General features: G+C 33.5%; 1 protein-coding gene across 4 annotated transcripts in view; it reads right to left on the reverse strand.

The window, feature by feature from the left end:
• Positions 1-1771: 1771 nt before the first annotated feature.
• Gcy (receptor type guanylyl cyclase) overlaps positions 1772-12569 on the reverse strand; it is a 66798-nt gene continuing 56000 nt past the window's right edge. For all 4 annotated transcript variants that reach the window (XM_013310652.1, XM_013310650.1, XM_013310651.1 and 1 more), the window contains exons 10-20: positions 9860-9941; positions 9299-9422; positions 7544-7870; positions 6898-7057; positions 6241-6399; positions 5369-5534; positions 4913-5062; positions 4424-4616; positions 3061-3235; positions 2615-2805; positions 1772-2448 (exon numbers count right to left, since the gene is read on the reverse strand). In XM_013310652.1, coding sequence (XP_013166106.1) covers positions 1837-2448; positions 2615-2805; positions 3061-3235; positions 4424-4616; positions 4913-5062; positions 5369-5534; positions 6241-6399; positions 6898-7057; positions 7544-7870; positions 9299-9422; positions 9860-9941 — 2339 coding nt within the window. In that variant the 3' untranslated portion in view covers positions 1772-1836. The remainder of the gene's footprint in view (positions 2449-2614; positions 2806-3060; positions 3236-4423; positions 4617-4912; positions 5063-5368; positions 5535-6240; positions 6400-6897; positions 7058-7543; positions 7871-9298; positions 9423-9859; positions 9942-12569) is intronic.

Here is a 12569-nt window from a genome sequence, read left to right on the forward strand (position 1 = left end):
GCATGAAGACAATCGTATTTATGAGTAAGATATGTTTATATCTTGGTACTTTTATAGCTTTATTTATATCTATGCTTTATACAACACCGGTTTTATAATTCTCGATAGCCTGCTTGAACCGGTCCAGTGCCTGCCATAATAAAACGTTAATATATCATTCATAAAAATTAAAATTTTCCACTTTAATAAATCTGTACTGACATTCGTTTATTAAAAATCGGTTAGCAGTTAGTTTTAACAGTGTTAGAGCCCGCTTTAACATCTTCGCACGAATCGGCCCGGCTCGCCCGGTGAAATACCACGACCACACAGAAGACAGGCGTGAAGTGGAAGCAATTCCGCGTTTCGTCTGATGAGTGTGCGTCCCGGAGGCCAAAATTAGTCCTCTTTCCCTTCCCGTCATATTTCTCATAAGGAAAGGATGGGAAGTGGAAGAGGACTTTCCGGATGAGAGGATGCATGGAAAGGGAAAATATTTTCTTTCTGTGCATCCTCTTCTCCGTCGATTAAAGGTAGGCAACGCATATGCAATTGCGTATGTCTATGGGCAACGGTCACTTCGCTATTTCCGCGATTTCAGGTGGCCGCTCGCTCGTTTGCCAGCTTGTGATATAAAAAAAAAGTCTTTGTTTATGTGTTTATGTAGAATTAAAAATATTTTATTGCTGAGAGATAGGGAAACGTTCATGTACCAAATTTTAATCTAGATGAGTTTTGCCATTTTGAAGTTATCCTGTAACAAACATCCATCCGAACATTTACACTAATTTCTCGATATTTATATTAAGCACATCTCAAACAACACACCCAGTAGGGGTCTGTTTTTTGTCATCGAAAGTAAATAATGATCATGACTATGCTTTTATCAAACCATTCTTACCTTACTTCTTACTAATATTATAAATGCGAATGTTTAGAGGGATGGATGGATCGATTGTTGGAAGGTCTCTGGAACGACTGCATGGATCTCATTGAAATTTGACATAGACGTAGAACGTAGTCTGGAACAACACATTGGCTACTTAATTTTTTTTTAATTTTGCGCGGACTTAGTACTCCATAAAATAAAACAAACATAATAGTTTCATTCTTTTGTATTTTCTAAAACGTTTCTGAAACATTTATAGTTTAAATTAAAAACTCATTTCATACCATCTAAGATCACAATAAAATTACATCTAGTACCATATTTACAATAAATAAATGCTCAATTCTTCTAATATGTACATCCTAGACTCATCGAGTTTGAAATTAATAAATACAAAATTAAGTATACGTTCAGTTTTTCGACGAAATAAAAATACAACAAACATTTTATGACAACACCAAGATATAAAGACTAAAGTACTTTAAGGAATGACTCCAATATTACATACAAACATTCAATTTATCACCTAACATATAGATGACGTCATTTTTATAATAACAATTCTCTCATTTATTATTAATTAAGCACAACACTGTGATTTTAATTAAACTACATTTTAAATTAACATACTTATAGTATGATGACGAGCCATGATGAGCGTCGGTGGCTCAGTGGTCAAGCGCTTGACTTGCAATCTGCAGGTCCTGGGTTCGAATCCCGCTATGTACCAATGTGTTTTTTGTTTTTCGATTTACATATGTACATTTATCCGACGTTCTTACGGTGAAGGAAAACATCGTGATGCAACCTGCACATATCTGAGAAGAAATTCAAAGATATGTGTGAAGTCAACCAACCCGAACTTGGCCAGCGTGGTTGTTGGCCTAATTACCCTTAACTTAGGGTAGGCTCCGAGCCCCTCGGTGGGGACGTTTAGTGAGCTGATTATGATGATGACTTATAGTAATTTAGACGATTGAATCATTGGGTGTTTCAGCCTTGGACAACAACGGTACTCCGCTGTAATCTTTCAAACATTCCGTACTCTTTTTAGAAGCGCTATCAAAGGAACTAGCTGATGATATTTTTGGTAGCCAATTATTATTACCTATTTTATTCGATTTGTGATTTCCAATAGAATTAATTTGACAGTCCTTGAGTTTCACTTTGGGTTGGCCACTTTGATTGACTGAATTGTGATTGAGAGTGCTGACATTGAGTGCTATTGAATTAGGAGGGTTTAATTTGTCAGTGTCTGTAGAGTGATCTTCAACTCCATTAGTAACAGCTTCCGTGGGCTCCGATAGTTGTCTTTGCATTTTAATAACTTGTAGGAACGGTTGGACTTCTTTTTCTAATTTATGTAAATCATTTGCTTTTTGCTGCTGAAATATTCCAGAGCCTCGTCTACTCGAAGATCTCGACCCGTGATCTAATCGTTGCTTGAACGGTGTCAGATGTGACAATGATCCGCTCACATTCGATTGCAGTTGCAACTTCGCTATATGAGGTTTTTCTTTAGGAGCATTCGGATCGATTATTTCACCTAACAACCAATACGTGACTAGAACTCCTTTCCCCTGTACAGAAGAAAAGATAAGTTTATATATAAGTTTTATATTTGGGAGGAAGATACCCAAAATCAGTTTTTAAATATTATGCTACGGTACATTAATGCTGTCAGATAGGTAAATAATCAAGAAATATCGTGTACCTTACATTTTAAATTAATAATGCAAGAATTACCTTCATAGCAACTTCTCCTCTGCACTCTAGACGGAATGTACCGAAGCTGTCCAATAGAGCCTTCGTAGTCGGCGAAACGTGTATCTTGAGAGCTTCTCCATTTGACTCCATCCGTGAAGCCGTGTTCACTGTGTCGCCGAACAAGCAGTACCGCGGCATTTTCAAACCAACTACTCCGGCGACACAAGGACCTGTTATTTGAATTTTTCATTAGTAAAAGTATTTAGAAGTATAGATGTTATCACATTTCAGGATTTTTTAATAAAGAAATCAATATGCTATATGAACTCGCTGTTAGCAGATAAGTCTGTATGCAAAATTTTTATTTAAGAACTTAAAGATTTAGTTAGAATCATAAATCTCGGATAGCTTGTGCAAACCCAACGTCATTTTATTCTAACCTTAAGCCATTGGGACATAAAATAGTTCTATCTAACAATACTTACCAGAATGCAAGCCGATTCTAAGTTTGAGCTGATCGTGCGGTCGATGCCTTATCCTGAACCGTCTGACGGCGTCGAGCAGGGCGAGTGCCATGCGCGCCACCTCGCGGGCATGCCGTGTACCATTACGTTCCGGAAGTCCGGACACCACCATGTACGCATCACCTATTGTTTCCACCTTTAAAGAAATAATAATAATCAACTAATGATCATTCAGTCTTCGTAACTCGTATTACTTATTTTCTTTTTTTTAAAACGTATAAAACTTTTTTAGATTCACTGCCGTACTCAATAGGCACTTGGTTACTTGAAAACTGCTTCGTTTAAATAAAAATATTTTATGCATAATTTTAAATTTCTCCGTTTTGTACGGACGGAGATTTAAAACGTGCCATATCTCAGAACTCGCTCCCAATATTCTTAGAAACGTTTAACCGAACCTTTTGCAAACTTACAAACAAAAAAGTCGCCTTGTTATAATATATTTTTTTTAATTTCATGGGAATTTTAAGTATATTGCTTCCTCTTAAATTAATATGAGATATTTGTTGCGGCAACATTACTGAATAGCAAAGCTCCAAGGGAGTTTAATATTCGCGGGACATGCCGTTTGTCGTTCATCACTATTAGTTCTGGGACCCGGCATTGTCATTGTCTCGTTTGACTTTGAAAATTAATGTATTCTCTGTTGTTCATTAAATACTATTCATTACATAAAGTGAATGATATTTAACTCTATACATACATATATGTATAATACAAAAACATATTTTGAGATACTTCGTTTTAATAATAATAATTACGTTTTATTTCATGTAATGGTTGGTATACATAATTACAATATTACACACACACTAAAACAATTTAATAGATTCATTATACTATACTAAATTCATTATATCAACATTTTTTATTTACTAAAATATTATTATAGCGTGGAGATCTTTGGGGGAGATCTTTGCCCAGCAGTGGGCGACTTATGGCTAAGAAAGAGGAAGATATGATTGCTGAAATTTTCTTTTTTAGGAACAAAATCAGCGTTTGTGTGTTTGTTACCTATACGTTCATAAACCATTGGACTGATTTTCAAGAACCTCTTAGTAGTTCTGAGGATAACAAAAATTTGTTACAGTTAATTCATATTACATTTGATAACTCAAGCTTTGTTCAGCTATCTTATCTACTTATTTCTGATTCATATTATAAATGCATGAATGTTTGTCACCACTTAACTACAGGACGGCAGAATTAATTTGGATGTAAATAGACCCATAGGGGACTAAGATACAGTTGACATTACATCTTACGTAGAATAATATTTATTCCAAAAAGACAGTTGTTATTATTTGAAGAAAATGTAATTTACCTTATAGACATCGTAATTTTCAACTATTGAATCGAAGCACGTGTAGAGGTCGTTGAGTAGATCGACAACTTGCATGGGCGTGGAGGAGGCAGATAGCGCGGTGAAGCCGACGATGTCCGAAAAGTATATGGTGACGCTCTCGAACGTCTCGGCGACTACTGATTGCCCATTTATGAGCTGCGAGGCGACTGACCTAGAAATAATGCTCACTCATAAAAAAGGGATTCCACTAACTCACGTTCTTCGTAATATCCTTATAGGATAATACGGTTTTTTATATTCCCTTTGAGAATATTAGTTTTTGGAGCATCTTTTTATTGTAAGATTCAATAAAGGCACTATGGAAAAGAATAAAAGATTAAAAAAATGAATTTCGTCAAAAACCAATCAATCGTTTATATGTTCATATTAAATTTGACTTTTAGCCAATACTTATAGTAGACTATTTAGGTCCATTAGGCGTAGTATTTTTTAAATTGGGCTACTTACTTAGGTAATAATTGATAGAGAAGTTCTTCGCATTTCTTTTTTTCTTCTAAATAATCTTGAGTTCTTTCACTAACTAATGCTTCTAAATTATTGGCATATTGCTCCATACGTGATAACAAATTATCTAATATATTACTACTTTCTTGAGACCTGTAAATGAATGTGGTAAATTAAAATCATGTTCTAAAAATATTAAACATAGAATAAAAAGAACTGAAATAAAATGTACAGATAATATGGTCGCTGAGTCAGTCTCATACAAGGATCGCACAACTCTTAAATTCAGCAATTTAAGTTGTTTAGGATGTAAAATCAAGAAGAAAAACATTTGCAGCAATCCGAAGCAAAACAGATAACTGAAGGGCTTTATCATTATCTAATAAACATGCATTTTAGTATAGTTTGTTAAAAATAGAGTAGAAAGAGGTTAGTCTGTGGTATGTACATAAATATTACTTATTGAGCCTTCTAATCGCCCCCTTCAAGTGCCCGAAGTCAGGTCTCTCAGTGGGATCCTCCGCCCAACATCGTCGCATCAGTTCCGTTGCCTCGTCCGCTTCGAATGAACGATGATGGGTTGTGTTTGGACGAATACCACTGGCAACCACAGTCTCTATGATCTCTGTGAATACAAATACAATAAAAACTCACAATAAATACTTTGATGAAATAAACTTGTGTTCCAAAGTCATGTCTGTGTGTAGTGGTCCAATAATTGATTTTGTTATCCTAATTATACGTTAAGGGTTGCCCTAAATGACGGTAAAAAGTCTAACAGTGCGACAGTAAATGTTATTCGCTTTAATAACTTGGGAAATCGTCCCAAACCACAAAATCACCAGACGACTAGCACTGTCGTCCTAAGTTACACAGTTATCGGTTATGGGACACAATATCGTTGTCTTAACCACTAACAAAGCAGTAGATAAATCACGTGACATAATAGTTCAAAGTTCAGATACAAATACGACATTAATATTATATATTTTCAAATCCTTCTATAGATTTTGTAGATGTCTGACTACGATGACTTAAAGACCAAAAAAAAATACTGAAAATCCAAAATATCTTGAAAAACTTACTAATGTAATAAATACGAAAGTTTAGATGGATAGATGGGTATCGCCAGAACGGCTTCATGGATCTCGCTGAAATTCGGCATAGTTGTAGAACATAGAAGAAAAACACGTAGGCTACTAATTAAGCATTTTTATTTTTGAGTGGATGGAGTCGCGGGCGATAGCTAGTAGCATAATATAATGACAACGCAACGATAGAGAAGTTAATTTAGTTTTGGCATAATAATGCTTATGAATTCATAACCTCACCTTTAGGGGCCATGTCAATACCCGGTCCGAGCCAGAACGCTCCCTGTCTGTTAACTATCTCATGCATAATAATGCCAAAGGAATATACGTCGCCTTTTTGTGTCCCCTCTGGCGGAGGTTCAGACATCCGCAACAATTCCGGAGCGGTCCATAGTAAACCTAATGAATCATAAAAAATGGACATTTTTATTTTGACGCATTATTATCAGCATTGGTCTTCTACTGTTGGAATAAGGATTCTTCTAAGCGGTGCGTTTCTATTACCGAATTTTCATGGAAAATATTCATACTTTTGTCACTACCGAGATAAAAATAGGAATTTATAAGAAAAGTGGTCTTTTAAGCACCATTTTTAGTTTAATTTGATAGTTAAAAAAATCTAAGATTCAAAATTAAATCAAAAATCATTAAAATCATTTTATAATCGTACTTATATACTCGTAAAAAATACGAATATTTAGATGGATGGATGGATGTTTGTTTAAAGGTATCTTCAGAACGGCTGAACGGATTTTAATGAAATTTAGTATACATATAGAACATAGTCTGGTGGATCACATAGGCAACTTGTTATGATTTTTTTTAATTCCGTACGGACGGAGTCGCGGGCGACAGCTAGTATTATCAATAAATATAAAAGTAGATAAGAATACTTACGAGTCCAATAACTGTGTGCTTTAAAATCTTTCTCTGCAGTTCTCAGAGCGTGTAGACCGAAGTCAGTTATTTTCAAAACAAATCGAGAATCAACGACGCAGTTGCTCGATTTCAAAGCGCCGTGAGATCTTATATCCGTGCCGTGGAGATAGTGCATTCCCTGCAAATAAAAGAATAAATTAAAAATAAGAATTTTATCTCGTCTATACAAATAATGACGTCATTAATCTTATATATAAAAGAAAGTCGTGTTAGTTACACGATTTATATATCAAGAACGGCTTTACCGATATAGTTGAAAATTAGTGAGGAGGTAGCTTAGAGCTAGGCAACGAACATAGGATACTATTATATTTATTCATTTTATTTTCTATTTTATGCCTTGAAGAGCTGCTTTTTATTTAACTTAAGATGGATATGATGTGGATGGATGGATGGGTGGGCTACACTAATTAAGTTTTTTATATATTCACGCGGACGGAGTAGCGGGCGACAGCTAGTATATTATAAAATGCAAACTGACATGATATTATTTAATGCTTCTTTGATATGCATAATTTGAGGATTGCTAGTATGTTTTGTAAGTAATGTATACATGTTAAATCCAAGATAAGAAGGCTGTCAGTCTATCGTAAACATTACGCACCCGAACAATATCGTGCATTAAGCTGACTTTGAACATCCAATCAAGTTTTATTGTGTCGTTTTCCAAAATATCTTGCAATGATCCTTTCGGACAATACTCGGTGAGTAGGCAGCAATGTGGTGGATCCACGCAGGCGCCGTAAAACCTCGCTAAGTGATCGTGCTCTAAATCCTTCATCTTCTTGAGCTCAAGTAACAATGGTCTTGTGAGATCGATTCGTTGTTTATCGACGTTCTTTATTGCGACCCTGCACCCTTTGTAAAATCCGCAAGGGGCGTAAACTTGTCTATCACCCGCCAGTGATGTAGCCTCGTCGGAATACGCCGTCTGAAACAATGAATTAATTAGTTTGAGTTACTTGGAATTGGAACGTAATTAAATTCCTGTTGCTATTAAGTAGTATTAAAGTCATTGTAATAAACGCTTGTTATATTTAGAATCAAAAATCTTAAATTTCAAACGAAATCTTGGTCTATTTTGTAAAACACCTTTTTAAATATTTATGTCGCTTTGTTTAATTCTTTGCGATTTATTATTTGTATGTCCATTAATTTTAAGTTTTTCTTCATATGGTTTGAATTTAAATTACGAACCAATATATTTAGACCATAAATAAAATCGCTTATCGTGTAGTAAAAGTTGACATACAGTTTACGACCTGTCATTTGTGTTTGTAAGAATCCAAATACTATCCAATGAATCGTTTCGAAGCTAATATTCTTTTCTTGTACAAAAGTTAGATGTTATTAAGGAATAGTAACAAATTGGATTGTTGTTTATTTTTCACCTCACGCTTTCTGATTTATAACTAACCATGGGGATTCATTGTCGAAATTATTGTATAAAAATATTTTTTCCTCCAACAACAGAGGCTGAGAGAACGAACTTTTATTTGGTACTGTCCTTACACTCCTCTCTCACTTCTTCTACATTCATACATGCGTACATTGTTTGAAATATGCTTGCTTGCTTATTTCTAACCAGTAACAAGTACGTTAGTGCAATATTTTGTGATAATCGGATTGTCTAATTTAGTTATTAAAATTGAATATGTAATAAATACTAAATTATATTTTATTTAAACAAAACATGTTATTATTACAAAGTACGTATTTTATAATTGAACATTTTACAAATTAAGTTTTTAATTTAAAACTTAATTTACTATTTGCGTGATTTTTTATAATAAGTACCTTTGTTCCATTTTAAATTGCATCCGTAACGCTTATTTGATTTTGATGAAAAAATTCATTGGATTATTTTTAACTAAATAAGCGTTTCTGTTAATAAATAGCGTATATAATAAAATAAATGAATTTATTCAATACTTTAAATACACTTGAACGAATTGATTGATTATAATTCATGGAATAAAATTATATTATAAAATTTTATAAAATTATAAAATCTGAAATTAAATAAAAAAATATATTATATGTTGCATAACCGTAGCATTTCGATACCTAGCTTTTTATGCTAGACGACACCACAAACAAAAAATATCCACTCATCTATAATCCAATGGTAAGGGAAGAAAAGCTAGAATTTTATTTCCTAATATATTTAGCGCGCAACATAAGAAATAAAAACTTGCAAAGTCATGTACAGGGCTGTCTTAACTCGGGTCGCCCGGACGCCGGCCCTGGGACGCACCAGCTAATGGACGAACGACTTTTACAGACTAACAGACCCGAGCGCTTCATATGACGACCCTGGCCACTTGGTCACAGTACAGTAAGATGAAGTGCAACTCACCCCAGAGCTGTACCTTCGTGCAAGCGAGTGCATGCTGCCGCGCAGCTTGCCGCCCGGCAGTAGCACGTCGCTCCAGCTCACACGCCATGTCATCATCGCTATCTCTGCTTCCAGCTTGTAATGCCTAATACACAATAGAAGCATTTTAGGTTTCTAAGACCAAAATCTATGTATAAATCATATCTCACCCTGTCATTATCTTTAACAAAACAGGGTAGAGTATAGTATGTTTTAAACGGGAATTTTACACTTAGAAACCCAAGGTTAATTAAACTTTGTGTAGTAGAAAAATAGAGACACAAAATTACATCGTTATTATCATTAGGGTGTAGGAGGCATATCTTGTCGCGATAAACTTTGTACAATGATCGGTTTCCAGCGATATTTTCAGCCGATACAACTTAGGGCACTTCATGAAACCACGCACTAAAGATCGGTAATGCACGAAAGTTCCGATGTTTTACGATAGCTCTGCTACCCTGGTACTTTCTTATCGTATATAAATATATTAGTAAAAAGTCCGAAAAGTTTTAAAATTTATTATGTTTTTGTAACACTTACCTATAAATAAATACTGATAAAATTGCTAAGATCACCACAACAGAGCTGAGTACGATGCTTAATATCGCGTATACTGGTAGCGCTGGAACAAAAAGTAGAGTAAGGAACTTACGTAACTATATTATATACATACAAATACATGATTTATTATTTGCCCCCTGAATATTGTAAAAGTGACAATACATTGGAGGTCCAATGCCATCAGTAGCTTCGAATGATGCGAATCTTTATTGAGTGTAGAAATTATAAGTTCGCTCAGAACTCTTCGTATGCTACTTAGTTGTCTTTACTTAGCTAGCTACTTTAGCGCACACTATTTGTTGGTGACATATTATACAAAGTACAGCGTCTTACCTAGTCTCCCTTTGGGAGACTCCCCAGATAATAGCATCCTACTACATATTTATTAGCCCTTTGTAGTATGAATGTCAAGCCAGCCAGACCTAAGTCCACTTTGGGATTTCTACGACGGAAGGATAATTGGATGAAATATTTGTAGATTATTTTACTTCGTATTAGGGAGGTTGAAAACCTCTATACTCTTTTGTAGATAAAAATAAAAAATTAAATTTAGAACTAGACTCAAGTATGTTTTTTATAATATTCAGCTTATTAAGCGCCTGTAGCAATATGGTTCGCATAAACGCTGACTCGATTGTTTGCCTTTTTAAAAAGTTATATTTTCGAGAACTTTTTACACTTTTTTTTAAATTAACTTTTAATTGGTCGTGGTTTGGAAAAGTTTTCACACATATTTTGTGGGAGGCGACTTTATATTAAAAACTTTCGATGGCCAACGATTTATATTGATACAATTATTTCTTACGTCAAAATAATATATATGAAGATTCTGTCCTAAGAAAAATGTATAGACAGTTAAAATACACAGTTCCTTACAAAAATCGAAAGTTATTCTATATCGTGAAATAAAATTTCAATCTATCTAAGGAAGATTTTACCTACAGAATGTTTAATAACGAAAGCTTAATTATACTAACTAGAATTTAATATCGTCTTCTATTACTTAATTTTGTTAATAATATGAGCAAAATAAAGCCAATTTCTGACTAAGAATGTTATAATCCTAAAGCAACGTAATTATACAGAAACCTTTGATATATCTTGATTTAAACTTATCAGTTGTCAGTTTAATGGATTTAATGTTACCACAGTTAATTAGGAGCCAAGATAAAGTATTACAATTCTTAAAGGAAAGAGATTATTATCTTTCTTAATTTAGTTTAATACCGGGTATACAGAATCACGATACCTTTAGGGCATGTAACCAAAAATTACGTGTCGAAATAAATGTCTAATTTATTTCTTAATTTATTTTTTATCATTTGAATGCACGTATTGGTTAAAGTATAAAAAAAGCTTATAAAACCATTTTTAGTTAAACATAATATTTCTTAATTTTGGTTTTAAAAATAATTAAATTTTAAAACAATTTTTAAGATAAAAAAATCATTGTGAAACTATTCTATCGTTTAATGTTTTTACCAAATAACATTGAAAACAAAATAGGATAGAATTTCTATTGATGTTTTCATTCAAAGCTTTTGCATATTAAGGGAAGACATCGTGTTAATAGTAATTTCGCGTGAATTAATCTTGGTATTTAACAGCGAGAAACTTCAAAGGGGTTTGTAGTTGGTGCTTTATCGCAATCATCGTTTTTGAATTGAAGCTTGTTTTCAGATTATAAGATTATTATTATGAAATATATTATTATATATGTAGTATATTTTGCTGTAAAGTTACTTCATTTTGGTCGTAGTATAAAGTTAGATCAAATAATGATTAGATAAAAAAATAATTAAGATTTAAAAGTTATTGACAATTATATATGTGACTAGCTGTCGCCCGCGACTCCGTCCGCGCGGGATTAAAAATGGATGATGGCCGATACTCAGACCTACTCAATATGCTAACAAAATTTCATGAGAATCGGTCAAGCCGTTTCGGAGGAGTATGGGAACGAAAAGTTACTAGTTAATTTTTATTTAGTTACTGTGAGTTCCTGAGAGCAAAATCTGTGTATAAAATATATCGTTATCCCTGTCTTTGTATTTGATATAACAGAGAAAACAATATGTTTTAAACGGAGATTCTGGTTTAAGAAACCCACAGTTAGTGGTTCTATAAAGATTTTAACTTTTATATTACTCGTATGAAATCGCTTATTAAAAGTAACTTTTTTATTTTTTTTAACAGCCTATATAAAACACTGCATATTTTTTTAATGGTTATAAAATTATAATCAAAAAAGTGTTCTCACTACTTTTTGACTTTATACCTACCTTTATTTTCAATTTTGGTCAACTTATGCTTATGTAGGTAATTTTTGACACGTTATTAATTATTTAAGTTTTAAAAGTGTAATTCAATTAATAATTTACACTTGTTATATTAATTTTTTGGGCGTTTAATTATTATTGGCAAGAACTCGCCTCACGCTATTTAACACTACGCGAAACCTGAATTTTTTTCCATTTTTTTTTGTAAAAGATTGCAGATCGAAGTTCAGCCTACGTAATGATTAGTTAAGTTAAATTTAATTACAAAACTAAGAAGCGAGAGTAACTGTGGATTTCTGAGACAAAAATCCCCTTTAAATGATATTTTTATCTCTGTATTTGTCAAGGGCAGGGAGGACGAAATGTTTTATATAGAGATTTCGGTCTCAGAAACCCACGATAAGTTTACT

This window comes from Papilio xuthus, unplaced genomic scaffold (assembly GCF_000836235.2).
Source record: "Papilio xuthus unplaced genomic scaffold, Pxut_1.1 DF827714.1, whole genome shotgun sequence".
Lineage (NCBI taxonomy): Eukaryota > Metazoa > Arthropoda > Insecta > Lepidoptera > Papilionidae > Papilio > Papilio xuthus.